This window comes from Ambystoma mexicanum, chromosome 14 (assembly GCF_040938575.1).
Source record: "Ambystoma mexicanum isolate Mex_15411 chromosome 14, UKY_AmexF1_1, whole genome shotgun sequence".
Classification (NCBI taxonomy): domain Eukaryota; kingdom Metazoa; phylum Chordata; class Amphibia; order Caudata; family Ambystomatidae; genus Ambystoma; species Ambystoma mexicanum.
In genome coordinates, this window is record NC_090940.1 from 591,414,844 (window position 1) to 591,431,423 (window position 16,580).

At 45.3% G+C, this 16,580-nt stretch overlaps 1 protein-coding gene across 3 annotated transcripts in view; it reads right to left on the bottom strand.

Annotated features, from left to right (window-relative positions):
- Positions 1-16,580, bottom strand: part of GALC (galactosylceramidase) — a 271,332-nt gene that overhangs the window by 196,502 nt on the left and 58,250 nt on the right. For all 3 annotated transcript variants that reach the window (XM_069637935.1, XM_069637936.1, XM_069637938.1), the window contains exon 5: positions 15,849-15,988. In XM_069637935.1, the coding sequence (XP_069494036.1) occupies positions 15,849-15,988 (140 nt within the window). The remainder of the gene's footprint in view (positions 1-15,848; positions 15,989-16,580) is intronic.

Sequence of the window (16,580 nt, forward strand, 5' to 3'; positions counted from 1 at the left end):
GGTGCTCTCCCGGCTTAAGGCATCTGACCCGGTCAAGAAACTGCTGCGGTTGAGACAGGTGCAGTATGCCCCATTATATCCGGCCAAACTCTGACTGCAGCATGGGGGCAGGGCTCATTTCTTTGAGGATCCTGGAGATGCCATGTACATAGAAGCCAACATTTCTATCCCGCCATCGCAAAGAGATCATGGCGCCCGGGGCAGCACCCAGTCTCACGCTGGTGCCCCTAACATTATGGACAATGACAGACGGTGCCGAACTAAGTTGGTCTGCCTGTGTTTGTATTGAGAGGCATAACCCTACCTGGCTGTGGAGCTGTTCTGTGTTTGTCAGCCGCTGCTGGAGCTTCCTGGCGGCCTCACAGTGCACCCCATGGAGTTCATGGTTTTGTTTTTGTTGGGGAATACATCGTCAAGTTGGGGGAGATAATGAGGGTGGTGGGAAGCTGTGGGGTATGGGTGTGGGTAAGTGTTTGCAGTTGGATTGCCTGAGTAATGTTGTAATGCTGGGCTGTTTAGACTCGGCGTTGGGACTGTTCCCTCAAAAGTTGAAATTACGTGAAGACCACTCCAACAACAAAGATTATGTCAAGTCCTTGCTAAATGGTTTGCAAATACAGTGCTTAACTAATGTTGACCAGGAGTGGAATGAATGATCGTCTTAAGTTTTTTTCTTGGACTGTGCGCTGTCTTAACCATCCCATTAAGGCTCGCAAGGTATCAGCGTATATCAACGGATGTTCCCCCAAGATTGTGATGCTACAGGAGACACATGCATTGGGGCCCACTAATGAGCGGTTCAGTAAATCCTGGGGTAAGCAGCAATATTACACCAGTTACTCTTCTCAATTGCGGGGGGTACTTAACTCTTGTACACCGCTCTATACAGTTTCAAGAATTTAAACGTAGCATCGACCCGTTGGGGAGGTTTGTAATAGTGTGGGGCTCGATGCTTGCAGTCAACATGGCACTTGTCAACACTTATTGCCCTAATGTGGATGACCCCCAATTCTTTGGCCAGAAATGTGACCTCGTTGAAGGCCCACATTCATACATTATATGGGGGGGTGATTTTAACTTTATACTTGATTGCGCCCTGGATCGTTCTAGGGACACGCAGAGGGAGCTCACTGCAGCAGGTCAGATGTTTAGTGTGATGTCTCATTTAGAGCTTATAGACTCTTGACGCTGTTGTAATCCGACCAAACGCAAATATTCAAATGACTCCACAGTGCATGATGCACATTCTAAAATCGATTTATGGCTCATACCCCACACTAGCCCCGAGGGTGCTGGAGTCTGCGACTATCAGATCACTCCCCCATTACATTATCGATTGATTGGTTTGCCCTGGCTACCCCTCGCCCTCTCTGGTGCATGCCCCCCAGGTGTCTGTCAGACCCAGTGTTGCTAGAGAGACTACACGCTGAGTCGGCCGACTTTTTCCTCAGAAATATAGCATTGGTCTCCCAGACAGGTACGATATGGGAGGCCTTTAATATGTGGGTCAGGGGTCAGGGGGGATCATTTCCAATGCCTCCGGGATGTTACACAAGACTAGAAAGGATCTTACGGAGGTTGAGGCTGAACTAAAAAGACTTGGAGGAATATTCGCACACACGCGATAGGGCACTATGCGGCTGTATAAAAGGGAATCTTTTGAAATTCCAGGAGCTGCCAGGAGGTACAGAGAGGCAGATAGGCCGGATCAACATTTGGCACGTGTGATCCGGGGGGACCAGAGCACGTTGCACATCACAGGGATTCTCAGTGCTTCGGGCGATATTCTGAATTCCCCTGAGGCGGTAAATGCTGAATTTTGCGAGTTATATAAAACGCTTTACTCAAACTCAGACAGTTGTTCCCACGAGGAGCTAGAGCGCTATCTTGACTCAGTTCAGCTCCCCAAGCTCAAAGAGGAGGCATAACATGCATTAAATCTTCCTATAACTATTGAGGAGATCGAGGACACCATCAAATCGCTCCCCTCCGGCAAGGCTCCCGGCCCTGATGGGCTCGGGATTGAATTATATAAAGAAACTAAGTACGGTCTTGGCCCCACATCTTCTCAGCACCTAGGAGGAAGCCTTGCAATGCGGCACACTCCCCCCATCGATGTCGGAAGCATTAATTACGGTTTTGTTGAAACCAAATAGGCCCCCTGAAATGATAGGATCCTACCGGCCGCTCTCTGTAATAAACTGATAACAAAATCCTAGCTAAACTATTGGCGGCAAGATTACTTCCACATATGCCGGACCTTGTTCATCTGGACCAATCTGGGTTCATTCCCGGCCGCACAACGACGTATAACTTATGCAGACTTATTATATCACAAATGAACCCAACCTCACAAGCTGTAGGCGTCTCATTAGAAGCCGAAAAGGCGTTTGATTCAGTGTCATGGCAATTTCTATTTTCAGGTCTTCACCGTATGGGACTAGGCAACTTCTTTATCCAATGGGTTAGGCTTCTTTATTCTTTGCCGAAAGCTAGGGTCAGGACTGGGTCCACAATATCCCCTATATTTTCACTCGCTCGAGGCACCCGCCAGGGATGGCCCCCCGGTCACCACTGCTCTTTGCCCTCACTACAGAGCCCCTTGCGGCCTTGTTGTGCCTCCGTCACATTCATCAAGGTCTTCGCATGACAGGCCCCACGCATATAATCTCTTTGTATGCGGACGACTCACTGCTATGTATCAGAAACCCGGTAATAAACCTCCCACCGATACTCGAAGAGGTACGCAAATTCACTAAATTCTCAGGGTACCGTATTAACGAATCCAAGTCAAAACTATTCCCATTGAATGAAGCCACGTACCCTCCGGCAGATCTCCAGGGGTTCAGATGAACACAGGATAGAATGAAATACCTGGGTGTCACTGTCTCGCGGCAGCAACAAACACGGCTGTCCAAGAACCACTGGAAATAGTTATATACTCTCTCCGACAAACTGAAGCTGTGGGCCAAGCTGCCGATGTAATTATATGACAGACTCTCCCTGCTGAAAATGGTTGTGGTCCCCAAATTACTTTACTATTTCGTTAATATTCCTGTGTGGCCGGGAAGGGCTTTTTTCAATAAACTTCAGTCTCTGGCTATAGGCTTTTGCTGGGGGGCGGATACTCCACGCATGAAGTGGCAGGCGATGACTAGACCGTATGAACAAGGAGGCTTGCAAGCACCTGATTTTGAACTTTATTATGGAGGTAGCCCAGGCGCACTTTGCCAGTCATTGGTATACACTACATGCCCGCCCAATACAAACAGACCTCGAAAGATATAGTGCTGCTCCCACTTGCCTCCGTACTATAGTTTTTGCCAATAAACATCCCGACACATGCACGTTCGATCCAGTTCGCACCACAACCGTGAATGCCTAGTCCAGGTTATACAAGAGGTTACAGATCTCCGAGACGTACGCAGGCTCTATCCCCTTGTGGCGATGCCCCGGACTCCCCCCCCCCCCCACGTATGATAAAACCATTAGGGAGGGGTGGGATCCCATGGGAGAAATGACTTTGCTGGACCCCTTCCCTGAGGGCACTTATGCAACCGTTATTGAAAGGCTGTGTGGTGGTCCCACACAAATGCTGCAATATTACAGAATCAGAGCAGCGATTAGATCAAAATGGTCATCATACCCCAAGGAGCCTGAAGCATGCCAGCCCCTGCAATTAGTTGTGGCGGCGGGGTACAGGAGGGGGCTGATTTCCACGCTATAAGAAATGCCAGGATACGCAGGCGCCACCCGGCTCGACCAGAGTGAGCTGCGAGGAGAAAGGAGAAACTGGGTGCCCCTTTAGAGGACACCAGATGGGCGCTCGCTGGTGCCGATTCACAAAGGAGGTCTCATTAAAACAACAGACATCGCCTCGTCCAATTTAAATTGCTCAACAGGTTGCACCACACACCAGAGAAGGTGTCTAGATTTGACCCCTCGGTTAGCCCCAGCTGTTTCAAATGTGGTGCAGACATTGCAGACAGGTATCATATGTTTTGGTCCTGCCCCGTGTCGCCAGATTTTGGGTGGAAGTGGAAGAAATTCTCAATAGTTGTACTAATGTCCCACCAGTGTTGACATTCCCTAAATATCTATTTGGAGATATTGGAAAGGTATCAGTCAAAAAGAGACGATTGTTTAACTTAGGATGTTTGATTGTGAAGAAATGTATTCTGTTGAAATGCAAGTCCAAGTCTGCGCCGAAGATTGAAATGTGGGAGATGACTCATGTTAGCATATGTGAAGAAACCTATATTTCGCTGGTGACCCAGTCTTGCAGGCCTAAAAACATTTGGGAACCGTTCCAAGAATTCTTGCAAAGATCACTGAATAACAGATTAAGTTTGATATAACATGTAAATAAACTGCACTATTTTGATATTGCTTATGTAACAGTGCCAATAGCAAAATGAGGTATGGACATGTTTAAATCTATGTCAATTGGAAGTCGCTCACAGTTCAATAAATAAGTTTAAAAAAAAGAAGAGGGCATCAGAACTTTGAACTAGTCCATTGACTTTGGCTGTCCTGCATCCCTAAAGGCCCCCCTCTGAACCTATTGGCTTTGGCAGTGTGTGTTCCCTTACAACACTATTGTTGCTAGGATAAAAGACAGCCTACATCCCTATGGGAGAATCTAACAGTTTTTTTCTAAGTACAAAGTATATTCTGATCGGACTATAACTTTTCGCTCCGTATAACTCAATATTGCAATGATGATCACAAATAAGTGTCATTACTGACCTCAAATGACGTCACTCAATATGCTGGAATATGTATAACATGAACATTTCACTCGCCTGATTTATTGCTCTTGTTGAATTGAATCCTAACTTTGGGATTAATGTTACTATTAGTTGCTGCTTTTTAAATATTGTTTAATTATCTATATATATATATATATATATATATATATATATATATATATATATATATATATATATATATATATATATATATATATATATATATATATCCATATATATATAAATATGTATGCTATAACTAAGTGTTTACTTGGATACCTGTATTTACTGATTCCATTGTACAGCTCACATTACCCCTCTGAAGATAAGCCTGTGTTAGCGAGAATTCTAAGAAATGTGCCAATTCCCTCCACTTTAGAGACCCCCAGCAACTTTGCTGGATTTTGAGGACTTGAATGTTTTTTTTTTTTACCTGGAGAGTGTGTGACCCTTTCCCCCCCCCCCTTTCTCATGTATTTTAATGTGATTTTGTACACTTTCTTTTGGTCGTGGAGTCTGACAAACTCCATAGGCATCATCTTTTACATTGTGTCACACAGCACCTTCAGTGCAGTGACACAGAAGTATTTCAGATTTTCCAAGGGTTTAAATACCTTCTCTTGGTTAAACTACTGTTTCCAAGAGCAGCAAAGTGAAATTGACTTTACTTACATTTGTAAACTTTCTAGACCCAGCACACACTATCTTACAATAGGGTGCTGGAGGGGGTTACCTAGTATCCCCTTTGTCTAGCTTCTCATGTAAGCTATAAGATTTATGTTACCCTTTTCTCACTGAATGGCTAGTGGCAGTGGTCTCATTTTAACTACGAAGGTGTGCATTTACCGCGGGCTGCGTTCGCAACTGCAGTAAAACACCCAAAGGTGCCATTTTTGTCAAAATGGCCCTGGTCTTCTTTTTGTGTTATTTCTTTGTGGAAATGTCCTTCTTGAGATTTACTCTGCACGCCAAACCAGGTTTGCTCCCATTGTTCGCTTTGCCTTTGACAAGATTCACAAGTGATGCCCGCCTCTGGCTCCAGGGTGTCTGGGATAGGCAGGAAGTGAGGGAGGTGCCGAAACTCCCTGCGCTTAGTCTCCTAGGAGACCCAAATGCACTCTGATGATTGGCTGGCTGACTGACAAGGACAGACACCTTGCTGGGTGACTGACCACTAGGCTGGAATGAATGGGAGGGAACTGAATAAAAGGCAAGTCTTTTGGCTTGGAAGGCAGAGTCGAAACAGGACAAAGGAACCGAAGCAGAACTTGACGCGGACGCCTGCTGCAACTCCTGGGCCATTGGTTTGCCCGGTGAAGCCCTGCTGCTGTGCTGAAACACCAAGTTTGCAGCAACAGAGAATCCCTGGCAAGGACGACTTCTCCCCTTGAGTTGGTGGGACCAATCAACTCAAAATTAAGCCACCTGGACATCCATCTCGGAGCCGTTTGAATTTCCACAGAGTTGTTGCTGGAAAGCGTATAGCCAGGGAGAGGAACACCAGATTGCGTGCGTTGCTTTTAAGCTGGCCAAGAGCTCCAGGAAGATCCTCTGGACTCCCAGGAAGCAGGACTGACCGAGCCTGAGCCACCTCAGAGTGCTGGACCCCAGATGCAAGAAAAGCCCATCTCGACAGCCAGGAACCACGGTGGTGGTGTTTGCGGTAGACGCGAGGAGCTGAAACACTGAATTGCCACTAGTTTGAAGATTGCTGGTTTCTGTCGGCAACCGTCCCAATGCAGTGCCGGAGTCCCCAGAAGTCCTCCCTCTTGTCCCGACGGCTGTGGCCCAGGAACACCAGGATCGGTAGAGGTGCACAAGTCATCTGCTGCATTTTCTTCTAACTAGAAAGGTACTGTAAAGTCTAAGAGAACTTGCCTCTTGTTGTAGATGTGCTTGTACTCTTCACAAGCCTAACAGCTCGTGGCCCTACATTGATTCTTCTCCTTCAATACAGACTTCTAAAACATTGTGCAAAGACTTTTCTTACTTACTTGTAAGAAGTGCTTCAGCTACATAGACTTTTGCATATTGACTTTGGCCTAGCCTGTTTCACTGAAAGACTCTTCTCTCCTCTGACACTGGGGAGGGTTGAAAAGTATTTGCCTGCTTAAGAATATTTGGGATCTCTTGCTTGTTCTTAATAACATTTTCTTTAACACATCTCAATGCTATTCTAAATGCTAACAGTAACACATCAATGTCCACAGTGTCCGTACTATTGATGTCACCTGAGAGTGTAGGAAGTGTCTGTGTGGCATCCCAAATGGGTGCTTGCTGAATTAAACTAAGAGTGTGTATTTTGAAGGTTATTTGTGCTTTACTATTATATTGCTCCCTTCTAAAGAAGGCTTAAAACAACTGACCGGTAAGTAAGTAAATAAATTGTTTTATCAGGAAACCTTGAGTTTAAGTGTTTGTTTGAATACTTGTCACTGTGAATCTTTGTGTAACCACTCTACAGCGCACATTGACCCCTCTTGAGATAAGCCTGGCTGCTCTACCAACCTGCGAAATTCAGACTTATACCAAAGGTTGGGTCCTATTGCCAGGAGGCTGAGATTGTTGTAGTGCACCCTAACGGTACTACCCCAAATCTTTACCTAACACCCACACTCCGGTGAGGGGGCCTGGGCGAGTTGGATCGGATCTCTGGTGTGTCCTTATGAGCTCAGCACAGATTAGGACAAATGCAGCCTTACCACGCCAATGCACTCAAAATGGCAGGTCTCCTGGTATTGGGCTTCCGCAGCTCTGGAAACTTCTAGGACCTTGGGAGATGGCTAATTTCCAAGTTCTTCTTTGGACTGGTTGTTCCCACCAGCAGAAGGGAAGGAGTCGTCCTCTTCGGCACTCCTCTGTCGCATAGTAAACGGATTCATGAGAGCAGTGGCCGCTTCACGGGTTGCAAAGGGTCTGCAGGCGTTTCTGGTCATCTTCTTTTTCAGTTACTTCTGTTTCCTTTGGTCGACTTGCTTTACACTTCAGAAGCCTCACCTTTTATACAGTTCCAGCGCACACGCCTCTGCAATCTCTCTCAGCATTTTCCAGAAAGGGGCGTTTGGCTGTCCAATCAGGACAGCCAGACCCCCTGTGGTAGCTGGTCCTATTCAGGCACTCTTGCAGACAAAGGATGGAGGTGGAAGAATCCTGTCTGCCCAACACACACACGTATAGAAAATACACAATAGTTGGTAGAACACGTCCACTGCCACTGGCCATAACTAGGTGGTTTGTCTAGATGACTAAAAAGTCACAGGAGCAGAGAGAAGGGGGAATACCAAATGTCCGTTTGGCACTCCACTGAAGGTGGTGTGTGCCAATCTCTCAGACTATAGAGTTTTGGGAGAGACACAAAGGATCTCTCTATCCTTAAGAACTGTAGTTGACTTAAGGATATGGGAAAAATAATCTTAAAGCAGGACCCAAAGGTTCCCCCAGCAACACTGCCCATAAGGAGCTGTGTGCTGCAGTAGTAAAACACGATGCCTTTAAGAGCTATGGAGCAGACAGACACCTTAGTACAGGTAGAATGCAAAGAATAGAGTTCCAAAGGACAGAGCCCACAAGATCGAATGAGTGGAAAAAGGCTCCACTCATTCAGAATCTAAAGAAAAAGGGCCATAAATCCAGCGAGCCGGGGGTCTCACTAGGAGAGGGGGTGAAGCACCATAATGATAAAACTCCCTAACAAAACCCTTTCTGACACCTTTAGTACACATATTCATTATTCTTTTTAGTGACCCACAAACCTTACAGGATGCATCAGGATTGTTTTTGTTTGTGATTTATACTGTGCCTAATGCCAGACTGCTCCAGCTTCTAAGTGCCAGACCGCAGATCAAACCCACGCTGCACAGCGTTGTCTTATTCCCAAGGCGAGTGTGTTGCCCCCGAGTTATCCTGCCAGTCTATTTATATCAACCCAATCTGTTACAGTTAATGAAACAGTTTTAAAACTTCATTTGACAACTGAGGACCACCTTGTCACAATTTGTAACAGCAGCCAATGCACCGGGTTAATTTCATATTCTTCAAATGCTTTTTTAATTTGCGAAAGAGGCAGACGTACAACAGACTGGAAAGTTAAGGGTGACATAAGACACTTTCACACTTCGCTACAGGAATATTGATCAGATCAGTGAATCAGAAAACGGGCGCCACTTAGTTCAGATGAAAGTTCACAGCGCAACCTCGACCGAGCTACAGAGTTGACCACGTGTTTCTAGGAAGTCATGATGAACTTGCACCAGAATCTTCCATTACCTCATTAGATTCACTAGGTGTTGACGTTCAATGCTGGATCTTGCAAAAGTTTGCCTTCATGTCACAACATGATAACAGTTTCTGCGCTAGTGAAGTAAGACTGCATGCATTGTAATCGAGAAACAGCAATATATTTGCTGTGTTTAGAAGATAAAATGGAACAACTGCTTCTTAAAAAAAATTTTTGGAAAAAAATAAAAATCAGCCAAGCAAGTCAGTGTTTCGGGTACCAACCTTTCAGAGATTCCAGAAATACTAATATTACGCGGGAGGTAGGTCCAACCAAAACTGAGCTCTTTTCATTCGGTGCCAGGTAACTTATGAATAAGCCCAACTTTACTACAGCATGCACACCATGAGGGCAGATTACACTCAAGAAATCCAAATGTATATGAACACGTATATACCATCCACTCCAAAGTAGTCGTTCCGTTTAGCACAATGGGATGTGCACTGACTATTTTGTATCTGTCTTGCTTTGAATATTCTAGATGGGCAAAGCCCACTTTTGGCTGATAGGGAGATTTATCATGGTTATGCTTCATCACCTCCCCTAGTGAAACCCCCAGCACTTTTTGCTGGACTTGTGCACCTTTTTCCTTTAATCCTGAATGAGTGGAGCTTTTTTCCACTATTTCAATCATTCTTGTGTGCTCGGTCTTTTGGCACTCTATTCTTTGTATCACTCCTATACTATGGAGTCTGTCTGTTGCATAGCTCTTAAAGGCATCAGTGTTTTTACAACTGCTGCACACATCTCCATATGGGCAGTGTTGCTGGGGAACCTTACGGTCTTCCTTTAACATTATTTTCCTATATCCTCAAGTAACTACAGTTCGATACTTAGTATCTCTCCCAAAACTCTATAGTCTGAGAGATTGGCACATACCACCTTCCATGGAGTGCCAAAGGGATACCTAGTATCCCCTTCTCTCTATGTGACTAATAAAGTCACAGGAGCAGACAATCACCTAGTTATGAGCTGGTGGCAGTGGACGTGTTCTACCAAATATTGTGTTGTTTTTATACTGCAGGCTTTGTCCATAGCCTCGGAAGTGCACAATAGGGGCACCAAGTACCAACTTGGGGTCTCCCTTCTTTTTTTGCCATTACTAGCATGGTTGTTCTTGTTAGCCCTTCCTCTACCAATCTGGGAGGGGGAAGTCTGTATGTGCGTTTTGCCTTTGGCAGGAACCAGTAGGTATCCCCGCCTAGGCACCAGTGTGTCTGGGCAGGCAGGAAGTGGGGCAGAGTATCCACCCCCCTGTCCTTTGTCTGCCAGAGGGCCTGAAAAGGTGCAGCTCCCACAGGGGTCTGTCTGTCCTGATTGATCTGTAAAATGTGGAGAGAGATTGCAGAGGAGTGTGTGCTGGAAGTGTATATAAGGTGAGGCTTCTGGAGTGTTAAGCAAGCCGACCATATGAAACAGAAGAACTGAAGAAGCTGACCAGAGACGCCGGCAGACCCCTTGCAAGACCGTGAAGCAACCACTGCTGTCCTGACCCCATTTTCTATGCGACAGAGGACGACTCCTTCCCTTTGGCTGGCGGGAACAACCAGTCCCAAGACGATCTATGAAACGAGCCATCTCCCGAGGTCCTAGGAGCTTCCAGAGCTGCAGAAGCCTAATACCAGGAGACCTGCTGCCCATTTCAAGTGCATCGTCATGGAAAGGCCGAATCCATCCAAATCTTTGCTGAACCCTTATGGGCACTCCAGAGATCCGATCCAACTCGCCCAGACTACCTCACCAGAGTGCAGGACTGCACAAAGTGAATATTGAGCAGGCGATTCATGTCCTTTGTTGTTGCTGCTGAAAAGGTGCCAAAATCGCAGAGTGAACAAAGAAGTTGCTGAAAGTCGTGCTACAGGTCCTCCCTCAAGACTGCTGCTAAGAAACGCCGCCCATTGTCCTACCTTTCATCACCAGACCAAGGAATCCGGAGGTTGGGTCCAGAGCAGCAACATGGCGGAGAAACCCGCACGGACACTTTCTTCAAACCTAAGGTACTGTGGGGGAAAAGGTATTGCTTAACCGATTTCAAGAAGTCGCTGCAGAGCATTGGAGTGCACATAGAGGCGTCCTGGGCAACCCCCTCTTAATTCTGACCCAAGCCGCTGCTTGTGTCCCCTTCTCAAGCCCGATTTAAGGTCTCCTTTGTTAGTTGCTAACTTGCTGCTTCGATAACTTTAGACACTGGAAGAAAGCCACAGGAACTCTTCGAATTTCACTGTTTGTCAAGAATTCAAGCCCTCTCCGAACTGCCTTTACCTAGGGTTGCGTTTTTGGACTTAAGACTTGCCAAGCGAAGAAGCGCAAAGTTGAGAAGCCTTCCCCACAATAAGGCAGGCAAGCATCAGAGAGAGTGAGGAACACTCCTTTTCTGACCAGCGCGGGCTGGAAAAAAACAGAGCCAAGCAGTTTTACATGCCACCCAGACCAGAAGAAGCAGACAACCCGAAGTCAGTGGAGCGATCGGATGCGCATGCCAAACACGGTGAGTTTACTAGTATATTGTGACCCCGGAGCGCTTCATATTCACCCCCTGGCCAGATCCATATGTTTTGAAAACCGAACTAATGTGAAAAGAGCAAAGTGGCAGAAACATAAGTACTTTGTATATTGAACTGATGTGAAGCGGAAGGTTACCAAGCTGTTACATAGTGAAAACATTTTTAATATAAGAACCTGGCAAACATGCCAGTAAAGTCTTATTGTGTTTTTGAAGGTCAGAATAATTGCCAACAACAAGAGAGGGCAAAATTACATTACAAAAAGCCAATATAAACTATTGCCAAAGCCAAAAAAGAGGGCAATAACAAAGCAGGTTAAAGAGAACCAACATTGCCAAAGTCAAGAGGGGGCAATTAAGAAGTAAGTGGCTTATGGACCTTATTTTCAGAGGGAGAAAGAAGCAATAGGGGGACCTGGCCTAAATAAGCATTGCCTAGGCCAAAGACAGCAGGAGTGAGAAACCCATTATCAGCACTTGGTTAATGCTAGAGTGGGAAAACAAGAGTGGCAGGAAGGCTGCCCTTTATTCCAGGTGGAAGTCATTGCAGCACTGTGGTGTGGTTTAAAGTGTTGAGGAATAAGTGGCAATGCCACAAAAGCTCATGGTGAATTGTTGTGGAATCATCCTGACAAATCAATATTGCTGATGCAAGTATGCATTGAACCGGTGTAGAATTATCCTGACGGAAGCATTTTTGTTGATACTGATGAACTGTGGAAGTATAATTATTTGCTGAAAAGCAGTTGTATGGAACTCTCTGACACAAGTGGAGAGATAAAAGACTCACTGGACATTTTGAACTGTTGGTCAAGTGCAAGTCAGAGACTTACTGGAGTAAGAGAAAGGTTATTGGAACTTTGTTGCAAGACATGATTTCCTTATTCTTTTGAACTGTTGATTGAAATCCCGATTGAATCTGGGGAAGGGGAACTCAACAGGTTACAAGGAGGAACAGTTACCAGGCCTTGAAGATAACTGTTACTTTTGCTATAACTGAATTGCCATATAGCACCTGTGAATGCATCATGAAGTAGACACAGGGCAGACAACTGAAGTAAAGGTTTGGGCTATACACGTTTATTCAACAAAATAAGGGTTGGTGGAAGGCCCATCTTGCCCTATGATAAGGTGGGATTTCCCTACCCAAGTAAACAAATTACAGTCTGTGTCAGAATGTCCAAAGCATAAGTCTGTCTGTGTCCAACACCTATGCTTGCCCGAACAGGTGTTTTTATACAATGTGTAGAGATGTCAGCGTCAAAATAATAAGTGTTCAAATAAAAGTTCAGAGCTTCTTCTTGCTCTTGGTTTATCAAGTACTTTCTTCTCCAATGTTAAAAATAGTTACCCATGCAAAGGGGTTCCCTTCCCTAAGCTTCAAGACAGTTCACAATGCAAAGGGGTTCCTTTCTGCAATCTTTCAACTTATTCAAAACAATTCCTAGGAATATGTTCCAGATCTTCCGATTTAGTTATCTTTCACCAGTTTCACTTATTTTTCTTTAGTTTCAGTTCAAACATTTCCTTTTGTTTCAATCACAAGCTTCTTTGCAGTAATTCCATCACTCTGTGCGCTCAGTCTAGGCGCAGTTGGTGTATTTTCATTTCACATCCTCATGATACTTTACCATGGCTCAGTTTGCCACTATTCACTCGATACCGTTTCATATGCCTCCATGGCTCTTGCCAATGCCTGTCCTTTCAAATAACAGTTCCTGAATCAGTGTGATTTCATACAACTGCTTTCATTCAGATCGGTATTCAACAATAATTTCTTCAATTCAGACTGATATTCAAAAGTGCTTACTTTTCACTAAATTCGGCATTCGTTATAGGTCTGTCCTGCTCCACCTGCCGCCCCGGTGGCCCCTTTCCTAGGCTGACTCAACAGTCAGTGCTTACGGTGCTCCAGCAAGGTGTCCGGCCACCTCAAGGTCCCGCGCTCTCGTGCAGTGCATCGTTCGGTCTCCTCAGCGGTTCTCCATGGCTTCGCTCCTGCCCTCAATGCTTGTCTCGCAGCTCAGAACTCACACAGAAGCTTCGTCTGTGTGTGTCCGCATCCTCTCTGTAGTCTGCTCTTTTCAGTCTCAATTCCCGCTAGATACACTCTGCATCGTCCAAGGGTCCTCGAGACTTCTGTCTGCCACGCTGCCTTGCAGGAGAGGTCTGCTCTCCAACAGCAGTCCGCTGAACTACTTCCCTAACTGACTCACAGCTGTCTGCCCAGCTGACTCAATTTTCTCTGATCTTCCTGTTTTTAAACCTCCCCACAGGCTTTTTGGTCCAACAAGAACTAGACCGTTCACTGCTGGTTTGAGAATTCCACATTGCTCATGCTTGCCTCCTCCTCGTGCCAGCACCAAACTGGTGTATGGAAGTGCGTTTGTCAATAAAAGGAGGCTATATGGCTCTGGTTTTTGTCTTCCTCATCCCAGTCCCAAATTGATGTCTATGGGGGTATGTTTTGCTGGGCACATTGGGAAGGGATTGGCAATAGCCTATAAAGGCCTTGGGGAGATTAGACTCCTTATGAAAGGGACATGGCCAAGTCATACTGTGACTTGCCTCCACTCCCGAAGTCTTCTCCACCCAGGTAGTCCTCCCTCGCATATCCACCCCCAGCGTCAGAATCCGGTAGCTTCGGTCTTCCCCTGGCCACCTGAGAGGATGATAAATTGCAGAAAGAAGTGAGGATGCCCGCAGATTCCTGACACACCTTGTTTAGTTTGTTGTATGTACAGGTGTGAGGGACAGAATCCTTTTGTTAAGAGTGTATCCTTTAGTTTATTTTGAAAGGCAGGGGATTCTTCGTCAGGGTAGGGACAGGGAGATATTCATCAAACCCTTTTCAGTTAATAAAATGGCATCTTTTGAAAAACCTTCACAAAGTTATCTGCCTCACATTTCTGACCCCTCACAAAAAGCAGCTCATGTTGAACACGGAAGAGACTGAAACATGTTTGGGGTTGCTGTGGGTACTATTATTCTGATGGAAATGTACCTGAAATTTTGGGCTGGAGTGCCATCACAGCTTAGATCAGCCTAATGTGCCAATAGCTATTCTACACAGGTATGGCACAGAAATCGGAAACATGATTAAGGTAGTTCTTAGTAGGTTACAGCCCAAAGAAAAAGCTATTACAGCTTGTGCTCATTCCCAGAAGAGGATTTTTCACATTGTTGGGTATCCTAGGTTTAGAGTGTTTACCTTTGATAAGAGTCAATTACACTGCACGATCATTCTCCGAGATTCTGCAGCTGTTATTGCAGGATCATACTCCGAGAACCGGCAGCTTTTCACTGCTGACCAATCCTTGTACTGTACCATTTTCTCAGCATGCAGATTTTCAAAGAGACCGACCTCAGGAGTCAATAGACACTCGCCAAAGACAAATAGAAGGTACCACTATTTTCCCCCCTTTGACTTTAGTATGCAACTATGCAGATCCCTTTTCATCATTGTGTGTTCCCCTTTCTGCAGGAGGTGTGCAGCCTCTGCAGAAGGCCGTGCACCATAACAAATGGAGAATGTATCCTCCTGAAGTGGAGATCAGAGCGGCTGTGGGAGATTCATGGAATCCACGAATAGGGTGCGGGACACAGCATGGGCAGATGGAGAAGATGCTACAGGTGGAGACAGTGGATGTGGGAGGTTAGAGGTGTTGAAGAGGAAGGAGACTGATCGAACCATTGAATGAGCACGTTGCCAAGCATGATTGAGGGAAGAAAAAGTGACTATGGTTCCAAGAGTGCAGAGCATGTAAATAGCAAGGATTGGTTCAGTTCTCAATTTACGGTAACACAAGAGCGTGCAGTGCTTAAGGTTGATGCAAAATCTTAAAGACACAGGTTCAAGGAGCCAGTGGTATGCCAGCAAGAGGATGTAAATTATTAATAATAATGTGGACTGTGTTATCATGCAAATAATCATGAAGTCTAGTGAAACTGTCTGTTTCAGGGTACGGTGTGCAGAGCCCTGGTATTGGTTTATTATAAAGGAAATAAGTAGTTCCTAAAATCAAGGCAAGAAGATCCAAAGAAAAACACGTATAGTACTGCTCATAAGGACAATTAATAGCATTTTCCATGGTATACCTTCATTGGTACGGATGATCTAGGTGGCCATACCATGTGCTCGGGAATGGAACATCATTGAATTAACCGGTAACAGTAGATTTTCCACTTACCATGAACAATGTAGCAGGATTAAACAAAACCCTGCTCCAGAACACATGTGTGGATAGCGATTCCTTGAGGTCATTGAGCCCAGGTGTGTTTATATTAGAAACAATATAAAGATATGGTCATTACTCACTCCAATGTAATCAATGTCCAGATCGTGGTACTGTTTAGCGCCTATTATCCAGGAGACCACGTAGTAGGCCGTGACATCTGGGTAGTCATAGGGCCAGTTTTCACCATTGCCTATCCATCCCGGATAGGCCCATGGCAGTCCTGTGGTAAGAGAGAGCACATTAATAGGCTTAACCTTAATCACATGGAGGGGGGGTGGTGCACATTGGAAGCACCACAGATTAATGATTACAGAACAGTCACATACATTGCACCATTAGACTTCAGCTCCTGCATGGGTTTGTGACATGGTACCCAGTCACTTTACCGAATACAAAACAGAGTGTACATTTCACCGAAGTACATAATACCTAAAAACACTGAAAATATTAAATATATATGGGGTAGTGGGGCAAGGGGTGTAAGTCGGGATGTGGTTTGGATGGCATTATAAGGGTAAAAAACAGGAGGCTTGTTTTTTTATTGTATTAAATCTGTATTATGGTCGTGATGACATGTACCACTCTGAAATATGGGTTGGTAAAATCACATATAACCGTGTGAAATGTGTACATGACAAAGAAGCAGGATCTGAAAAACATGCATCCACCAGGAGCTATGCTCAAGTGTGTGTTAGGGGCAACTGAAGTAATTAGATATTGTTACTGCAGCAGTATTTGCTTATAGCATCATTATGTTGTGGGATGTTTTGACCCTCTAGGCTCTGCCCTGTAGCATCACTGTGTGCTGGTGG